The sequence below is a fragment of the Trichomycterus rosablanca genome, chromosome 13, assembly GCF_030014385.1.
Source record: "Trichomycterus rosablanca isolate fTriRos1 chromosome 13, fTriRos1.hap1, whole genome shotgun sequence".
NCBI classification, from domain to species: domain Eukaryota; kingdom Metazoa; phylum Chordata; class Actinopteri; order Siluriformes; family Trichomycteridae; genus Trichomycterus; species Trichomycterus rosablanca.
In genome coordinates, this window is record NC_086000.1 from 16,016,719 (window position 1) to 16,037,534 (window position 20,816).

Consider the following 20,816-nt stretch of genomic DNA (forward strand, 5'->3'; position numbering starts at 1 on the left):
AAATCTATTGTGTAAAAACTGTGCCGAATCAAATATGCGGATTCATGATCTGCTGTGGCAACCACCAAGAGAGCAGACAAAAGGAATCATATCAAGTTTTTCAAGTGGAGTTTGTGCTCATTTTTGCTTGATGCAGGACTTAAGCTGCTCAGCAGTTGACTGAGAGTCACCGTTGGCTAATTTTAATTTTTTTTTCTATTATATTTTATGCATTTTCTCCCATTTTCTCCCAATTTAGCGTAGTCAATTTGTCTTCCGCTGCTGGGGGATCCCTGATTGCAGTCGAGCCGGGTATACTGCTGCTCACGCCTCCTCCGACCTGCAGCCCCTACCCGAACACTTTTTCACCCATGCATTCTGCACAGGTGCCTTCCTATTTGCTAACCAGGGTCCTTACACAGCATTTGAAGACCCCACCCACATAGTCCGGTCATCCCACCCACATAGTCCGGTCATCCCGCCCTCCAGGCACTGCCAATTTTGCCATCAATCTCGACCGTGGCAATGCCGAGTTTCAAACCGAGGAGTTCAGAATCTCTGCACTGGTGTGCTAGCAGAATATCCCGCTGCGCCACCTGGGTGCCTGATTCTCATTTTTATGATGCATCATACATTTTTAAGAGGAGACAGGACTGCAGGCAGGCCAGTCAAGCACACACACTCTTTAATTACAAAGTCACAGCTAGCAAGTGCAGAATAAGGCCTATCATTGTCTTGCTGAAATGACCATAGACTTTTTGGTTTATGTGAAATCTCTCTGAAATCTTGTCATGACTTTGATGCATCATTTGATGCAACATTTATTCTTTTGCACCTTTTTCTGATGGTAGTCTGGATAGTCCAGTGTCCGTCTGGATTCAAATCTTAGCAGTGTTGGCCGGGTGTCTACACACACACACACACACACACGATTGGCCATGTCTGAGGTAGGGGTAGGGTTGGACGATATGGCTAAAATTTATATCACGATATAACTCCTAATTTTGGTCGATACGATATAATTCCGATATCGATATGATTAAAACAAATGTCAGAAAAACTGCTAAAAACACCAAAATTAGATGGCAGTACCTGCAAACCTCTTTTCTGGTTTCTGGCAAGAAATACAAGCTGAATACACCACTGAATTAGTCCTTCATCTCTTATCAGCTATTTCGTCTGCTTCTTTTTCAACTGTAGACCATGGCAAAGCCAGACAATTTTCATAGGGGTGGCCAAACTGACATTGCTCACACAGGGGTGGCACAGAAACTGTCTGATACCTTATTTTTTGTATGTGGCTAGTGGCTGTGGATCTAGTAGTGTTTTGGTCACTTACTCGTTTACCTATGGCAGTGAGCACCATGTAGAATTACATCAAACCAAGCATAATAAGCTTTTTATTTTTTCTCATTTTCCCTGTGAAAAACTAAAATATAGCCTATAACCTTAACAGAATTTCAAAGATATTCCTTTGCAATATTTGATGATCATGTGAATGCATGGAAAATAAATTTTAATTTTCTTTCAAAAATATAATACATTCTGACCAACACTATTAAGCCAAATCAGCATTGAAAATTGACTTTACTTTTAATAACCTTCTACAATGTTGGGGCTTCTTAAAACTGAAAATTCTCTTTTCAATAGAAGTGTTATTTAAATGCTATTAAATTGTTTTTGAAAAAGAAAACCCGCCCAATTAGGAGGAAAACAGCCAAATCTGGCAACACTGGAACGCGAATATCCCGTTGGTGCCTTTACTCGTAGCGCGCCACAACTAATAAGAAGTAATATTAATAACTGGTATTAGTACTCAGTAGAAGTATTACTTCTGTACTTGTGTTGGTGGTTGACGTTTATGTTGAGTGTAATACTACACTGTTTTGGTGGAGAACTACCTGCTTGAGGTGCGCTGTTGAATTGCGTCCCTGTGGAAACACCTGCGTGCAAAAATGCTTCCGCAAAAAAGTAACATCGGCAAAGCGCCCCCCCAAACCTAGCGCATGGATGCTCGTTCACTCACAGCTGTTGAACTTATTTAGCCGCTAATATCCACCGTGTAGCGGAGTGTAATCAGAGCGGTAACGCTGAGCACTGGCTTCGTGCCTGTAGCGTACGTCATCACGCACTGACCTATGCATATCGATCGAATTTGTTTAAAAAGCATATCACCGTTATTGAAACATTTTCTATCGCGATATACAGGGGTTGGACAATGAAACTGAAACACCTGGTTTTAGACCACAATAATTTATTAGTATGGTGTAGGGCAGGGGTGGGCAATTAAATTTTCGAAGGGGCCACATAAGCAACTGGGACTGTTGTGGAGGGCCGGACCAATAAGGTGAACTTAATTCTGCTCAATATTAATTTTATCTCTTTATTTACATTTTCAGCATTTAGCAGATGCCTTGATCCAAAGTGACTTACAATAAAGTTACAGTATACAGTCTGAGCAATTGAGGGTTAAGGGCCAGCAGCAACCTGGCGGTGGTGGGGCTTGAACCAGCGACCTTCTGGTTACTAGTCCAGTACCTTAAGCACTAGGCTACAACTGCCCACTCTTTATTAAAAGCAGTAAATTGTGCAGTTCTAATAAGTTGTTAATGTTTAGATGTTACAATCAGACAATTAGAAGTAGGCAGAGAAAAACATCAACATTATTTTACTATTTAAACAAACAAATGCAAAAAAACCAAAAAAACTAATGTGAACAAATGTGCATGTTTTTAAACTATTTTGTTTTGAGTCTAATTACCACATTTGTTTTTCAGTCCTTTGTTATTGTTGGATATTCTTATTAAAATCACAAAGCTGGTCCTGACTGCTTCAGTTCTGGATGTGTTAAACTTTATAAAAAGTCTTTGTTGCTTTTGCAGTTTAGTTAGAGAAGCTTCAGGTGTGACGCTCCGCATCGTTCATGTTCATGTATTTCTCAGTTTAGTACCATAACAGTGATTTAAACCCTAAATTGTGATCGTTAAACAGCTTTACACCTGACTTCAGTACATAAATACTTCAGAAGTTCACGTCTTGTTAAAAACTCGACCGTCAGTCACACTCAGTTGTGTTCGCATTACGGTGAAGCTGATACACTCTCACACGTAAAACGAAACGGATATTTAAAGACACAGCGCTCCCGTCAAAATCAATCCTGTTATATTGCATGTTTGATGTAAATTTATTTACGTCAAATTTTTAATTGCCACGAACCTCATGCGGGCCGGTTATGGATGTCTCGCGGGCCGGATGTGGCCCGCGGGCTGTACAATGCCCAGGTCTGGTGTAGGGCCTCCTTTTGCGGCCAATACAGCGTCAATTCGTCTTGGAAATGACATATACAAGTCCTGCACAGTGGTCAGAGGGATTTTAAGCCATTCTTCTTGCAGGATAGTGGCCAGGTCACTACGTGATGCTGGTGGAGGAAAACGTTTCCTGACTCGCTTCTCCAAAACACCCCAAAGTGGCTCAATAATATTTAGATCTGGTGACTGTGCAGGCCATGGGAGATGTTCAACTTCACTTTCATGTTCATCAAACCAATCTTTCACCAGTCTTGCTGTGTGTATTGGTGCATTGTCATCCTGATACACGCCACCGCCTTCAGGATACAATGTTTGAACCATTGGATGCACATGGTCCTCCAGAATGGTTCGGTAGTCCTTGGCAGTGATGCGCCCATCTAGCACAAGTATTGGGCCAAGGGAATGCCATGATATGGCAGCCCAAACCATCACTGATCCACCCCCATGCTTCACTCTGGGCATGCAACAGTCTGGGTGGTACGCTTCTTTGGGGCTTCTCCACACCGTAACTCTCCCGGATGTGGGGAAAACAGTAAAGGTGGACTCATCAGAGAACAATACATGTTTCACATTGTCCACAGCCCAAGATTTGCGCTCCTTGCACCATTGAAACCGACGTTTGGCATTGGCACGAGTGACCAAAGGTTTGGCTATAGCAGCCCGGCCGTGTATATTGACCCTGTGGAGCTCCCGACGGACAGTTCTGGTGGAAACAGGAGAGTTGAGGTGCACATTTAATTCTGCCGTGATTTGGGCAGCCGTGGTTTTATGTTTTTTGGATACAATCCGGGTTAACCCCCCGAACATCCCTTTCAGACAGCTTCCTCTTGCATCCACAGTTAATCCTGTTGGATGTGGTTTGTCCTTGTTGGTGGTATGCTGACATTACCCTGGATACCGTGGCTCTTGATACATCACAAAGACTTGCTGTCTTGGTCACAGATGCGCCAGCAAGACGTGCACCAACAATTTGTCCTCTTTTGAACTCTGGTATGTCACCCATAATGTTGTGTGCATTGCAATATTTTGAGCAAAACTGTGCTCTTACCCTGCTAATTGAACCTTCACACTCTGCTCTTACTGGTGCAATGTGCAATTAATGAAGATTGGCCACCAGACTGGTCCAATTTAGCCATGAAACCTCCCACACTAAAATGACAGGTGTTTCAGTTTCATTGTCCAACCCCTGTATATCGATATCGAATTATTGTCCAGCACTAGGTAGAGGTATATCTGAAGCCCTTGGATGAAGTGGCAGGCACCCTGTCCAGGGTATTCCTGCCTTGCTTCTGGTGTTTCCTGAAGGAACCCAACCAGCCGGGACCCTGACCTGGAAGAGGCATGATGAAAAATAAATGAAAAGTGGAAATGATTAATAACTGCTGCTAACTGGTCAGACTCCTATCAGGTCCCATACACAAGGTGCAAGTCCATTGCAGGTTATCACACTTGATTATTTGCATTCAATCAAACCTAGTGGCAATTAAGAGTAGCTAATTCACCTTCTGGCATATTTTCAGGAGGTGTAAGAAAAACCTTAAAAATCCAACTTTACACAGATGGTAACAAATAACAGGGAATCAAGCCTCTTGTGGCTTCTTGTGAGGCAATTACACTACCTACTGTAGTGTACCTACCTACTGCCTTTGCTTATCACACTATAATAAAATCAATAGTTTATTGTTCTCAAAATATTTCCAATAGAATTCATTGTTTAATTTTCTGATGCAGCAAGCAAAGGAAAAATTGTTCTTTGTTTTGGTTATATTATTTACTTCTGTGTCCCCTATTTTCTTTGCTTGAAGAAAAGTGCTCTCATTGTGGTGCAGCGGAGTCCTAGATTTGTACTGCTAAATTTGTAGCCCTTTTTCAAGTTGATATTTTTTAACCTTTTTTTTTTTTTTCCCAGGGTGCTATCTATTTTGTACAGCTTTGTTTATGTAGATACAGAAACCATGCATTAAAAGGTGAGCAGCTGAATTGCTTTATTATTTGTGGATTTCTTTGTGGATTTGTGGTATAAGTGTCTGCTATTATTGTGCAATCTTTAATGACATTTTTTGAGCAACCACATCATCAAGTAATGTAATTCCCTCGAAAATAGGGTATGATCATCAAAACAATTTTGGGTGGCCTTAATATCATCTTGCTGCAGGACAACAGTGTGTTGTGATAAATGTGTTAAGTGTAGAAGCTTCTCACTCTCTGGCTGTTGTTTGACTTTACTGTCTCACTCTACATTTCTACCTCTTTCTCTTTCTGGCAGGTTGGTGTAGTCTTCATGGCAGAGGTAATGGAGGGGGGTGCAGCAGCTGCTACTGTGCCTGGTGCCAGCGTGGATTGGCAGAAGAGATGCGTTGCACTTGAGATGCAGCTTCTCCGCTTTCGCCTGCAAGCAGGCAAAATCCGACAGCTGCTGGCTGAGAAGGTATGTGGTGCACTAAATATGGTGCCTTTAGATTAGACCTGGCTATTGTATGGTCCCCGGGCCACATCCAGCCCTTTGGCTGACCAAACGTAAATACATGTACATTAAAAACTAGGGCTGTCGAAGTTAACGCGATAATAACGCATTAACGCAATCTCAATTTAACGCGATTTAAAAAAATAGTGCCATTAACGCAAATTCTAGTTCATGTTGAGACTTGACTGGTAGAACCAACGTTTTAATGTCGGACTTGCCACCGTTGTTCATTTGCGGTTTGTTAAAATAATATAACTGAGCGTCGTAGGGATGCACTTGCATAATAAAGAAATAAATACACGGTATATTCACAAGTTGTCGGGAGCAAAACACTTCATTAACTTAATCTGTTACGGCACTGAATACCGGAGTCAAGCACGCTAGTCCATGAACTATGGAAGCCCCAAAAGGGTCAAAACACACTCACTTCGTGTAGAAACGTCCACTTTTCACATTTCACTTAAAAAACCTTGTTTTCTATAACATTTACACAGATTTTATTTAATGCGATTAATCGCGATTAACTATATGAAATTCTGAGATTAATCGCGATTAAAATTTTTAATCGTTTGACAGCCCTATTAAAAACGCATTACGTGAAGCAATGCTTATGGGTGTGTGCTAGTGTATGTGTATGTTGGCGAACACAGCTTAGGAGAGTGTGAGTGAGCTGTTAGCTGTTTGCATTTTCCACTTTTTTTCTCCCAATTTAGTGTAGCCAATCTGCTGCTGGGGGCCCCAATGGCGTCCAAGGAGGGTGTATATTCACCTCCCTCTGAAGTGTGTGTAGTCCAACTGTCCCTTATTATTCACCCATACTTCACCCAAACACCTATTAAAATAAAGCACATCCTAATAAAATGCCCCAAATCCACCAAGAAAAGACAACAAGTGCACATGCCTGGAACCTTTAAAGAAATTCTTACACAAGACAACACAAGAACAGTCAACGTTCAAGTCAAGTCAAATTCATTTATATAGTGCTTTTTACAGTAGACATTGTCTCAAAGCAACTTTACAGAATCCAGGACCAACAGACCAAAACCCCTGTTGAGCAAGCTGAGGGCAACAGTGGCAAGGAAAAACTCCCTTAAAATTACAGGAAGAAACCTTGAGAGGAACCAGACACAGCAGGGACCCATCCTTCTTGGGTGGCCCAAAGAATAATTTGAATAAATAGGATTTACACAAAACCATACACACACAAATTAAAATGAAGTAAAAGTTATAACTAGCAAAAATATCTGGAGTTATTATTCAGTCCAAGTTTTAACCTACCTCACAGCCAATAAAAATACACACGAAAATAAACTGTCATGTTTCAAACATGGCATTGAAGTCCAAATAAATGTATAAATACATTTATTTACTGAAGTCAAAGGTAAAACTGTGTGTTTAGTTTGTAGAGAACACGTCATTGTGTTTAAGGATTACAATTACGAGACTAAACACGCAGAGAAATACAAGAACTTGACTGATGTGGAGTAGTCAAGACTAGATTTGTGGTATCCAAAGAACTGAAAAAAAGAAAAGAAAAACAGCAAATGAGGTCTTTAGACTACAAACAAAATAGCAATAACACTTTTTATAAAGTGAATTTATTGCTGTATATTAATAGTGATATATTAGTGTTTTACTGACATGTTCACTGCCTACATTTAACATCTACTTTTAGCAGTAACAGCTTATTAAACCATACAATTTTACTACTTTTTATGAAGAGATATTTATTTATTAGGATTTTAATGTCATGTTTTACACAATTTGGTTACATTCATGACAGAACAGGTAATTACTGGTTACACAAGATTCATCAGTTCAAGTTTTTTAATGCTAAACACAGTCCTGGACAATTTTGTACCTCCAATCCACCTCACAACATGCAAACTACACACAGAAAGGACCAGGACTGCTCCACCTGGGAATTGAACCCAGGACCTTCTTGCTGTGATGTGACAGTGCTTCCCACCGAGCCACTGTTCCACCCTATAAAGAGATACAATTTTGAGCTGATATAAGTTCAGTCTATTTGTCGGGATCTCCACAATATTACCAGTTTCTCATGTGGGCCCCATGGGAAAATGTATTGCCCACTGATGCTTTAGATCATCCTACCACCACATACACCAATTAACCATAACATTAAAACCACCTCCTTGTTTCTACACTGCAGCTGTGTCTTATCCACTCATACCAGCACAACACACACTAACACACCACCACCATAAGTGGTGTCACTGCAGTGCTGAGAATGATCCACCATCCAAGTAATACCTGCTCTGTGGGGGTCCTGTGGGGGTCCTGACCATTGAAGAACAGCATGAAAGGGGGCTTACAAAGCATGCAGAGAAACAGATGGACTACAGTCAGTAATTATAGAGCTACAAAGTGCTTCTATATGGTAAGTGGAGCTGATAAAATGGACAGTGAGTGTAGAAACAAGGAGGTGGTTTTAATGTTATGGTTGATTGGTGTATATAAGATTCATTATATATATAAGCTGCTCAGAGATTCATCTCAGCTTTTGGTCGATTGATTAATTGTTTTACCATGGCACTCGGTGGTATAAAACCCTTTCATACAAGATTTGTGAGTTCTCAAGCAAACCAGAACATCATCTGGAATTAAATAATAATCCGGTCCTTATGTTACCCTTCATTGCCCAGTCTGTAGTATCTTTGAAGATCAATTTAATGCTTAACCCGAAATTTCCACTAGCACTCTTGGAGGAACTTTAATCCGTTCCATTGCTTTTGCCATGCTCTTCCTCCTCTTTGGCAGCGGTAACTCAGTACCTTCCCTTCCTACCTTTTTTCCTCCCCTGTCTGCTCTTGTTAATGCACTGCTGACCTCACCGTTGCCAGAAGTGGTTAGTCGTCAGACTTGGCTGGAAGCCCTGTGAAAAGAGTGAAGGCTGGTGTGAAAGTGTGTTTGAGTGGTTGCACGGACTGTGTGAGTGGGAGTATAAACCTGATAAGGTCTTTAAAACCAGATCCCTGTTTTTGGCTGACAGGGGTAAAACTCAGTGTGGCTTCTGCTAGTGTAGCCCATTCACTCTTCACCAAAGATTTGACGTGTTGTGCATTTAAAGATAGTTTTCTGCTCACCACGATTGTAACGAGTGGATATTTGAGTTACTCTAGCCTTCCTGCTGGCTTAAACCAGCCTGGTCATTATCCTTTGACCTTATATACAAGCCATCTGTTTGCAGAACTGCCACTCAGTAGATGTTTTTAAACCATTCTGTGTAAACTGTTAAGGTTGTTTTGGGTAAATAATCCCAAAAGAACCAGCCTGGTGTCATTAACCTTGTTTTGGCAGCTCCAGTTTTTACAAGTTGCGAAAGCAGATAATTCTGATCCACATACCTGATCCTTATTTTATCTGGACTGAAAGCTCACTGAAATGTGAACGTCTCAATGACTAATCTGTTCGTCCACACCACACTCCCCCCATCTCCCACCTACGACATAGCCAATCATGTATACACTGATCAGCCATAACATTAAAACCACCTCCTTGTTTCGACACTCACTGTCCATTTTATCAGCTCCACTTACCATATAGAAGGACTTTGTAGTTCTACAATTACTGACTGTAGTCCATTTGTCTCTCTACATACTTTCACAGAGCATTATTAGAGTATTATTTAGGTGGTTGATCATTCTCAGCACTGCAGTGACAATGACATGGTAGTGGTGTGTTAGTGTGTGTTGTGCTGGTATGAGTCGATCAGACACTGCAGCGCTGCTGGAGTCCACTCACTGTCCACTCTATTAGACACTCCTACCTAGTTGGTCCACCTTGTATATATAAAGTCAGAGACGATCGCTTATCTATTGCTGCTGTTTGAGTTGGTCATCTTCTAGACCTTCATCAGTGGTCACAGGCCGCCGCCTATGGGACACTGTTGGCTGGATATATTTGGTTGGTGGACTATTTTCAGTCCAGCAGTGACAGTGAGGTGTTTAAAAACTCCATCAGGACTGCTGTGTCTTATCCACTCATACCAGCACAATGCACACTAACACATCACCACCATGTCAGTATCACTGCAGTGCTGAGAATGATCCACCACCCAAATAATACCTACTCTGTGGTGGTCCTAGGAGAGTCCTGACCGACACCCGACCGGCGGATAAGACCGATGAGATTCAAACCCTGGATCTTAATGGTAGTGGGTTACTGTGTTTTACTGCTGCATCAACAACCATTGATTGCTCCCCTATTCTGTAATTTTGTAATTCTGTAATAATTCATAGTAATTATATGTGTGATGAAAACAAGAAAGGTAAAGATTAAGAAAAGACTGAACTTCTGGAATTTACCTTTGTAGGCTGTGGTCTTTACCTGGTCTGGCAGGATTTCTAGTGCAAAGACATGCAAGTGAGATGAATTGGAGATACAAAATCGTCTATGGCTTGAACTGTTGAGTTTTGTGTAACGAGTAACTACCTGTCCTGTCATGAATGTAACAAAAGTGTGTAAAATAATGTTAAAATGCTAACTAATAAATAAGCAGGATTTCTGACCAGTGTTGGACACTAGGATGTTTTGCGTGAGCCAGGAAACCAGGCACACGTGTGTAATAATAGTTGTGCACACATGCTGTAGATGATAAATTGAAAATGAGCAAAGCGAGCGGACGTTCACCCTTTGGCTTTTGTTTGTCTCAGACTCTCTGAGTGTTTGTGTGCATATTCTTTGTCGCTCTCTGACCTTCTCTGTCTTTCTGATGTGACATGAACAGGATGTTTGCTGTCCAAACACACTTTACAAGCTGGTGTCTTACATCAGGTCTTTTCTTTCCTTATTCATCACCCCCTTTTTTCTCTTTTACTTTTCCCAGTTAAGGACAGGATTAGATGTCATCTGTCTCAGAGTCTGGGTGTTTTATAAAAGGAGATGGAGGGAGTTGAGAGAGAGTGTTGAAAGCTTCCAGTTTACTTTGTCACAGAAAAGATTGCTTTTGACACTTCTCTACTGGATTGCCAGGCCAATTTAGGAGTGTTTAACACACAGACCCAGTTTGGAGCAGGAAAATAGGTCACAGAGTCATGTTCTGGGGGTGGGATCAAATTTTAATTAGATAATTTTGGGATATCTGCATGAGTAGCAACACATTTGAGTTGTCAGTAAATTGGTACAAGCAAAATGTCCCTGTAATAGAAATACATTTGTAAGTAAAAATTGTATTACATCTGGTCTACAAATCATATATTAAACCAACACATTCTGTCTAAACTAAAAACTTGTAATAAAAGGATGGGAGAGTCTATACAGTGGACTCAGTAAGTATTCAGACCCCTTTGTGCGTACTTGATTGTATTGTAGATTTGATTTAAGTTGTATACACCGATCTGCCATAACATTAAAACCACCTCCTTGTTTCTACACTCACTGTCCATTTTATCAGCTCCACTTACCATATAGAAGCACTTTGTAGTTCTATAATTACTGACTGTAGTCCATCTGTTTCTCTGCATGCCTTGTTAGCCCCCTTTCACCCTGTTCTTCAATGGTCAGGACTCTCCCAGGACCACCACAGAGCAGGTATTATTTAGGTGGTGGATCATTCTCAGCACTGCAGTGACACTGACTAGAAGTTGACCAACTCAAACAGCAGCAATAGATGAGCGATCGTCTCTGACTTTACATCTACAAGGTGGACCAACTAGGTAGGAGTGTCGAATAGAGTGGACAGTGAGTGGACACGGTATTTAAAAACTCCAGCAGTGCTGCTGTGTCTGATTCACTCATACCAGCACAACACACACTAACACACCACCACCATGTCAGTGTCACTGCAGTGCTGAGAATCATCCACCACCTAAATAATACCTGCTCTGTGGTGGTCCTGTGGGGGCCTTGACCATTGAGGAACAGGGTGAAAGCAGGCTAAAACAGTATGTAGAGTAACAGATGAACTACAGTCAGTAATTGTAGAACGTCAAAGTGCTTCTATATGGTAAGTGGATGTTGCTCATTCCTGGAGATCTGTCTCCAACCCAGGACCTAGTCATTTCTCTGGATGACTTCCAGATTAGACCATCTGATAAGGTAAGAAGTCTTGGTGTTGTCCTGGATAACCAGCTGACCTTCTCTCCTTATATAGCCAACATGACAAGATCGTGCCGGTTCCTCCTGTACAACATCAGGAAGATTCGGCCATTTCTCTCCAGAGAAGCTACCCAGATTCTGGTGCAATCACTTGTAATCTCACGGTTGGACTACTGCAACTCCCTCCTGGCAGGAGCTCCCATGGCCACTATTAAACCCTTACAGCTCATTCAAAATGCAGCTGCCCGTCTGGTCTTTAACCAACCTAAACACTGCCACATCACCCCACTGCTGCGTTCTCTTCACTGGCTTCCTGTAGCTGCACGCATTCAGTTTAAAACACTGACGCTCGCCTACAAAGCCAAAAATGGACCAGCCCCAAGCTACCTTCGGGGTCTAATAAAACCCCGCTCTGTACCACGCAACCTCCGAGCCTCTAGTCTAGCTCGACTTGAGCCTCCATCCAGGACTAAAGGAAGACAAGCATCAAGGCTGTTCTCTGTTCTAGCGCCCAAATGGTGGAACGAACTTCCTCTGTCTGTCCGAACAGCTGAGTCTCTTGCTGTCTTTAAAAAACGATTAAAAACACACCTTTTTACTAAACACTTAGGCTGATTTGTACTTATTTACTAACACTTTATTCCAATCTAAAAAAAAAAAAAAAGGCACTTTGGTTCTAACAGGTTTTAGCAGAGTTGTGTTCTTCGACTGTTGTCTATCTAAACTTAAGGAATGAAATGTTCACTATGGAAGCACTTCTGTAAGTCGCTCTGGATAAGAGCGTCTGCTAAATGCTGAAAATGTAAATGTAAATGTAAGTGGAGCTGATAAAATGGACAGTGAGTGTAGAAACAAGCAGGTGGTTTTAAAGTTATGGCTGATCAGTGTACAAGTGCCATTTTACCCATCAGTTTACAGGCCTGTGGCACCACTGAGGCGCACAATTTCTTGATAGTATTTAACATTTACCCTTAATGACTGCTTGCTGCACAGCCCATAAGGCAGCAAAGCAACTTTAAACCATAATGATCCCTATACTTTACTGATAGAACGTTGGCATGCAATGCCTTTGTTCCTCTAAACAACGCTGAGCATTTCTGCCAAGAAGATAAACTTTTGTCCACAGAGTCTATATAAAACATCCAGGGTTCCTTTTTAAAAAACAACTGCTGTCTTTATATTGCCCTTTCATTATTGTTTAGTGTTTTTTTTTTTTTATTATTTTACATTAGGAGATACTTTCACAGGTACTAAATTTTTGCTGGTCTTTTGCTTTTTACACTTTTTACACTCTTGCTGTTACAAATTGTCTTCAGATAGAGAAAAGTCAGTAGTTTCTACTCTCCCCTGCATAAAAACCCCATCAGAGATCACACCAGAATGTAAAGTACAGTTATAAAAAAGTTTATTATTTTACATTGGGCAACACCTATATCTTTATGGAGAACTTCTAGCCGTTTGCAAAGCTATGCATCTTCACAATTGTCCTAGTCTTTTAAAATTTGTCTTGATTGGTATTTGATGATCAACAGATCTTTCTTGAAAGGAGCAGCTCATTAAACAACACCTTTCATTTGTCTGACTTTTGTAAAGGTTGTTTCTATGACTTTGGGGCGGCACGGTGGCTCGGTGGGTAGCACTTTTGCCTCACAGCAAGAAGGTCCTGGGTTCTTTCTGTGTGGAGTTTGCATGTTCTTCTTGTGTCTGCGTGGGTTTCCTCTTGGAGCTCCGGTTTCCTCCCACAGTCCAAAGACATGGAAGTGAGGTGAATTGGAGATACAAAATTGTCCATGACTGTGTTTCACATTAAACTTGTGAACTGATGAATGTTTTGTAATGAATAACTACCTCTCCTGTCATGAATGTAATAATGTATTAAAATGAATGTGTAAAACAACGTTAAAATTCTAATAAATAAAATTAAATAATTAAAAAACTATGACTATTAAACAATTATTAATTGTACTAATCAATGTTTTGTAGGCAATTATATCTAAAAGAGCTCATTTGTACTGGGCTTAAGATTATATCAACCCAGTGTGTATGCATTGGTGATAACTGTGAAAGCAGTGAGGCTGGTGGACTGGTGGTGGACAAGCGGTTAACCTTAAATACCATTATTCTCAGTCTGTCTCTTACTGGTGTTCTTTGTCTTTCTCTGTATAGGTCAACTGTCTTTTAGTCTCTGCCTAGATTTAATGATTGAGCCGGAGCTTATTTCCACCTCAGTGGTATGTGAAGTGGTTAATGATTGCGCTCCTAGGCAGCAGTTTCATACTGAAAGCAACTGTCCCTGATGTAGGACAAAAGTGGACATGTAAAATGCAGTATTCCTTTTTACTCCTAGACACGAAAGCTCACTTTATTTACCTATTTTTACATACTGGGTTCAAGTCTTTCCTCAGCTATGTGGGGATTTTTCTGGGTTGAATGGCATGTCTGAATTATGCTCTGTTAGCACAGGCCAGAAAAAGCCAGCTGATTTTTTTTTGTTGCCAAGAGCAACTGCAAGTGCAACTGCAAGTTGTTAAATATATGACATGCTTGTGCTTGTCCTCATGCCCTCTCACCTGTCCAGCTTGCAGTCCGGGCAGTCCACTTAATCCTTTTCCACATAATTAAGTTTGCTAGCTGGGAATTAACTGGTATCAACTTATTAGCCTTAGTAGTGACCATAGTTGGTGTTTGTTGTAGGGACTGATTTACCACCTAATATTTTGAAGTTTAAAAAGCATGGATTATACATCCAGTTGGAAGTTTACTTGCGTTTGGTTTATCCTCTCTTCTAATCTCTTTAAAGCATATTAAATGGGCTGGTGAGCACTGTGAGTTTGGCCATTTATATGGTGTTGATATTACTGTGTAAATAGCACTTGGATAAAACAGATTTAATTTGGCAGCAAATAGTAGTCAGAACAATATAGTCAGTGGTTTTGACAGTGAGCAGTTATAACAAAGCGATTCAGTGTTTATTTCCAGTAGTTAATTGCAGTTATCATTAGATTGAACCCAGCTGTACTAATATACTGTTAATATTTCTGCTCTTGTTCAGATTAGCTCCTAAACAATTGAACTATTGAAATCTATTTGATCATTTAAAGATCTTGAGACAGTCATTCATGCTTTTATTACATCATGTCTTGACTACTGTAATTCACTTTACATGGGTGCCTGTCAGTCTTCTTTGACCCAGTTGCAGCTTGTCCAAAATGCCGCTGCTAGATTGCTTACTGGTACGAAAAAATGTGAACACATTACACCTCTTCTCTTTATTATCTATATCCTCCCACTCGGCAACATTTTTCGCAGGTACAAGTTAAATTTTCATTGTTACGCTGATGACACTCAGGTTTATCTCAGTTTCAAACCAACAGATCCTTTTCCTCCCGCTCACATAACTAGGTGTCTTAATGAACTAAACTCCTGGCTTTGGGCAAATTTTCTTTTACTGAATGCTCAGAAAATAGAGTTTCTAATTACTGGTACAAAGTCCACTGTCCACTCTCTCTCTAACTCTGTCCTTTCTATCAATGACATCATAATCACACCCTCAGACACTGTCCGCAATCTCGGTGTTCTGTTCGATCCCCTTCTGTGTTTTGAACCGCACATAAAATCTCTATCCAGGTCTGCATTCTTCCATCTCCGCAACATCGCTCGTATCCGCCCTCTACTGTCCTCTACGGCAGCTGAGACGCTGGTCCATGCCTTTGTGACTTCTCGGCTGGACTATTGCAATTCTTTGCTCCATGGGTTTCCCTTTAAGTCAATACGCCCCTTGCAAATAGTCCAGAATTCTGCTGCACGGATCTTAACCCATACAAAGAAGTTTGATCACATCACCCCAGTCCTGGAGGAGCTTCACTGGCTGCCCATTACCATGCGCATACAGTACAAAATTGTACTTCTCACCTATAAGGCACTCCATGGTTTGGGTCCCCGTTATCTTTCAGACCTCCTAAAATTTTACAATCCCTCCCGTAACCTAAGGTCATCAGATGCCGGTCTCCTAGTGGATCCCAGGTTCAGACTGAGCACCATGGGTGGCCGATCTTTCAGTGTTGCTGCCCCTGCGCTTTGGAACTCTCTTCCATCTTCGCTACGTTCTACTATTCCTCTATCCAAATTTAAAACTTTACTAAAAACCCATCTCTTTTCTCTGCACTTTTCCCCTTCCTCCCCTGCTATTTTGGTGTGATTGTTATTTTTGTTATTTTTGTTTGTAAAGCGACCTTGGGTTTTTGTGAAAGGCGCTATATAAGTGTAACTTATTATTATTATTATTACACCTGTCATGGCCTCCTTACATTGGCTCCCTATCAAATATAGGGTCCAGTTTAAAATCCTACTCTTTGTATTCAAGACACTTCATTGCTGTATAAACGTGTATGTGTATACACATGTACACACTTCATATAATATAACATTTACACACTTTTTGAGGTTTGAGTATGCTTGTGGTCTCCTAGGATTTTCAAGCACAATAATAATAATAATAATAATAATATGCAAAAAAATCCAGACAGCACGGTTCTCTACAATCATTGGAATAAATGTAGTCGGATTGATAAAAGTCTTTGTATGTAAACATAGCCAATAATGAGCCAAATTTTTGTCTTGCACTTTTACTAATTCACCTTACTTCCCCATGTACTTTTAACTTGTACTGTTCTGAAAACCATGAGTTATCAAGGCTTTTCAAACTATGTTTTCAGGTGAATGTAAAAACACATTTACAGCATAAACCAGACTTCAGTGGAATGCTTGTGTTTGATAGTAGTACTAGTAGGTTTTGGGGTGAGTAATGATAAGATGTGCAGTAGAGTTTTCCCCACCCCCACACTACTGAGTGTCTTCCATAAGTTCTACCTACAGTCTCATTGGTGCCATGTGATTAATTTAGCATGCCTATAAGGTTACATTTTACTTTAGTTATGTAAAACAGCTGAACTATGCACATTTGTATCCATTTGGACCCATTTCTTTACTCTCTTCATGTGGGGGTTTTCTTCTTACTATAAAAAGCATTTATATGGCTCATCTACGCATACCTCTGGTGTAATCACGTCTGCTTTTTATCCTCTTTTAAAGCCTGTGCGCTTATCTAACCCCCTGTAACTTAACCAGGAATAAAAACTAGCACATACCAGTTTCTCTGTGAGGAGCCTTGCCTGCTAAACCATCAGCAGTTAAACATCTGTGCTCTGTATGTGTTCAAGTATGCGCACAACTGTTATGAGTAGTGGGTGGGAGGTAGGTTTACAAAAACGATGTGAAGTCAGACATGCCTTAACCATCATCTCCCTCTTGTCAGCTGGTCATGGTGGTCTGGCAAAGAACTGGAGCAAGCTGTGGTAGGCGCATACCCAGGCTTGCACTGATAAATCACAGGCTAAATGTAGCACCATCTGTTGACTAAGAACAGTTAATAGAAAAACAGGCAAGACTCTGCTAAACTTCTACACCCCCCTCCTTAAAATTTTAAGTTTTATTTTATTGACTTTATTTTTTAGACTATAGTTTTTATTTTATTAAGTAATAATAAGTGATAAGCCTGTTATAGCCAACCTCAATATGGCAATACTTGCAAAAGTGTTCTTTTTAAGCAGTTGGCTATAAAACCATTTAAAAAGTTTGCAAAGTTTAACGGTATGCAATAGATTTGCATGTTTTTCACTAAGAAATTGTGCTTTAGATATTCATTCTTGGTTGTGATGAAAAGGGTAATTTCTGAGATTTTTTTTTTATTTCAATTTTTAAGAACCAAGACAACTTGTACTGATCTTGGTTGGTTAAAACATTAACAGAGAATTGGAGTTGAATTGTTCATTTATTCATTTAATAATTCACTGTTTTACCACTGCTTTATTCTATTTGTGGTCACAGTAGGTCTAGTTCACTGGGCGAAAGGCAGGGAACACAGGACAGGACAGGACAGGTCGTCAGTACATCACAGGGCAAGAGTTGCATTGTCTGTTGGATAAGAGCAAACAGTCAATGTATAATTATCAATAACTCACCATTAAACGCAAAGCTTTTAACATATATTGTCAGTCAGCATTTTGGTGATGTCTAATATGTCTATTCGAAATATTTCATAGGTGTCTTACCCATCTGATTAAGTACAGCACATTTTGCTACTAAGAGAGAACACACTTAACAACGGGGGTGCAGAATTCGGCATAATATGTTTTGGTAGACACTTGATACGTCATATTCATGGTTTCAGTTCTGTCAATTAAAATTAGCTTTTGTTGATTTGATATTTTAATATTTTCTTATTTGGCATATATTAGGTAATAAATTAATTATTTACATCCCTTGTGGCACAATTAATTTAGCTAAAATTTGGTATTAATTACAGAAAGAGGTAAGAAATTTCATGAACTGACTTGTTGCAATGGTGGCATCCTATTACAGGGCCACACTTAAACTCACTGAATAACCCATTGTTTTATAAATGTTTGTAAAGGCAGACTGCATGGCAAGGTGCTTGACTTTATACACCTGTGGCAATGGGACTGAATTAAACACTTGAATTCAATTCAGTTCTTTAAAAAGAGGTGTGTCCCAGTAGTTTTGTCCATATAGTGTATATTTTAAATATATTATTAATTCAGTTTTAGTTAATACTGTGTTGGCTAATTCTAAGGAATCCCTATATACTGAATTGCAAAATTATACATTTTAACTGTCTTAAACACAGTGTGATGAAAATTAGACAACAAAGGTTGTTGTTTATTGGCCATAGTTGTATTTGAGGTGTTGTGGATTTTAATACTATACCTGCTGACAGTAATATTTTAAAAGGCAAGCCAAGAGTCCCTGTACCTGTAACACCCTGTACCTGGTTCATCTCAATCTATCAGAACATTTTTGGTGTTAGCTCAGAGGTCAAGTTACTCGACTTGAAATTGGTAGGTTGCTAGTCTTTCCATTGCCTTAGTAACAGTAAGTATGTTATATTGTTTAAGATAAAAGTGCTGCTAAAAGTGTTAATTTACTGGATATATGGAACACAATTCTATTAGTATTTTAAGAATTGGTGTGCCTGCTGAAAATTTCCCATTGGGATAACATTTAATGAGCATAAAGACCATAGCATATGATTGTAAAGATATTCCGACTATAGTAAAAGATTTATAATAACTCTTACCTCTGACTGGAATGCTAGCAAAATGCCCCTTACTGCACAACAGCGCCACAAAACTCTTTTAATCTAGGGGTCAAGCTGTCTGGAGTTATCTGTCCACATTATGTTTCTTAGTAAATAAAATAACAACTAAATGTAATATGACACAAGTCTTTCACAGAAATCAATGCAGTCTGGCTACTGACAGTCGAGACAGTGGTCAGTAGTCAGACAGTTGAGGCCAGTAAAATCACCATAAATTTCTGCATGTCTTGTTGTAGATGCAAGAGCTGGAGCAGAGAGTGACTGAGGCTGACCAGCGGGCTGATAACGCTGAGAAAAAAGTATGACCTCTGTTCTTTTCATCTAGCACTGATTACTACCACTCACTGCTAAAGGCTTTTCTGTTGGATTGGCTTGCATACTTGAATGATGAACCTTTTGAAATGACCTAATGTTTACCGGTATCTTGAACAAGTGCTCTTTTGAAGTTAATCTACTCCACTTAAGGTACAAATAATGGAAGAGAAGCTGAAATCAGTGAACATACATCCCAGCGAATCAGAAAACTCCCTGTACAGACGATATCAGGAGCTGATCAGTCAAATACAGGAGAAAGACATGATTATAAAGACTCTCGAAGCACAGCTGGAAAAACAGGTATGTAAAGATACTGATCTAAGAGATGCACTTAGTCATTTAGGTTTATACGAATTACAGGTTGTGATAATCTGACCTCTCCAGATGCTCTAAATGTTTTTGTTTTTCCTTAGAATTTGGTTCGAGCCCAAGAAGCCAAGACAATAGAAGAGAAAGCAGCCAAAATTAAAGACTGGGTTACATTTAAGCTACGGGAGGTAAGCAAAGTCTTTTGTCAGTATGTTCAGAATTCTGCAGCAAGAGTTCTCACACATACAAGCTCTTGGCAACACATCACTCCTATACTAAAAGATCTGCACTGGCTTCCAGTCCAACATCGCATAAACTACAAAATACTCCTCTTAGTATTCAAGTCCCTGCATGGTCTGGCTCCTGACTATCTCTCTGTTCTGCTGACCAGCTACTGTCCTTCACGCTCGCTCCGGTCTGCTGATGCCAGCTTGCTCTCTGTACCTCCTGTCAAGCTGCGCATGTACGGTGAAAGAGCGTTTAGTGTTGTTGGCCCAAAGTTATGGAACACCATCCCCCTTTATCTCCGCTCATGTTCCTCCTTGCCAATTTTTAAGAAGCAATTAAAAACTTATCTCTTTAGAACTGCATTCCATAATTCTTAGTTTTATTGAATACTTGTTTTTAATTTGTTTTATTCTCAGTTATATATATATATTTGCAGTAGTACTATTTACCATCTTATGTTTTATTACTCGTTTTATACCTTTTCTGTTGTTCTCTTTTAATTTCTTTGATGTGTAAAGTGTCCTTGTGTATCCTGAAAGGCGCTTATAAATAAAATTCTATTATTATTATTATTATTATTATTATACAGCTACTATAATATGTTTTCTACTACGTATTTAAATAAATATTTCTGGCCCTCAGATGGAGGTGGAGAACCAGCAGTTGAAAATGTCCAACTTGAAGCAGACTGAGCAGATCGTCCTGCTACAAGACAAACTTCAAAGTAATTATGTTTATGTTTTCTTTTTTCTCCATATATTTTCTTCCTACTATTTTACAATAACATTTTTGTTTATCATAGCTTTACTAGAGAGGCCCACACCTCCTGGTTCTCCCAGATCTCCATCATTGGATGCTCAGCTAGTGCCCTCCAGCCCTCTGCACAGCTCAAGTGGCTCTGGAACACCCACTACACAGGATGAGAGCTGCAGGCTAACAGGCTTCCGCAAACAATGCTCCAGTACTACTAGAGGCA

General features: G+C 40.0%; 1 protein-coding gene across 1 annotated transcript in view; it reads left to right on the forward strand.

Annotated features, from left to right (window-relative positions):
- plekhh1 (pleckstrin homology domain containing, family H (with MyTH4 domain) member 1) overlaps nucleotides 1-20,816 on the forward strand; it is a 76,856-nt gene that overhangs the window by 11,543 nt on the left and 44,497 nt on the right. Inside the window, 7 exon segments of the mRNA XM_063007453.1 lie at nucleotides 5,197-5,254; nucleotides 5,554-5,715; nucleotides 19,225-19,287; nucleotides 19,454-19,603; nucleotides 19,717-19,800; nucleotides 20,483-20,564; nucleotides 20,643-20,813. Of these exon segments, the coding sequence (XP_062863523.1) occupies nucleotides 5,569-5,715; nucleotides 19,225-19,287; nucleotides 19,454-19,603; nucleotides 19,717-19,800; nucleotides 20,483-20,564; nucleotides 20,643-20,813 (697 nt within the window). The 5' untranslated portion in view covers nucleotides 5,197-5,254; nucleotides 5,554-5,568.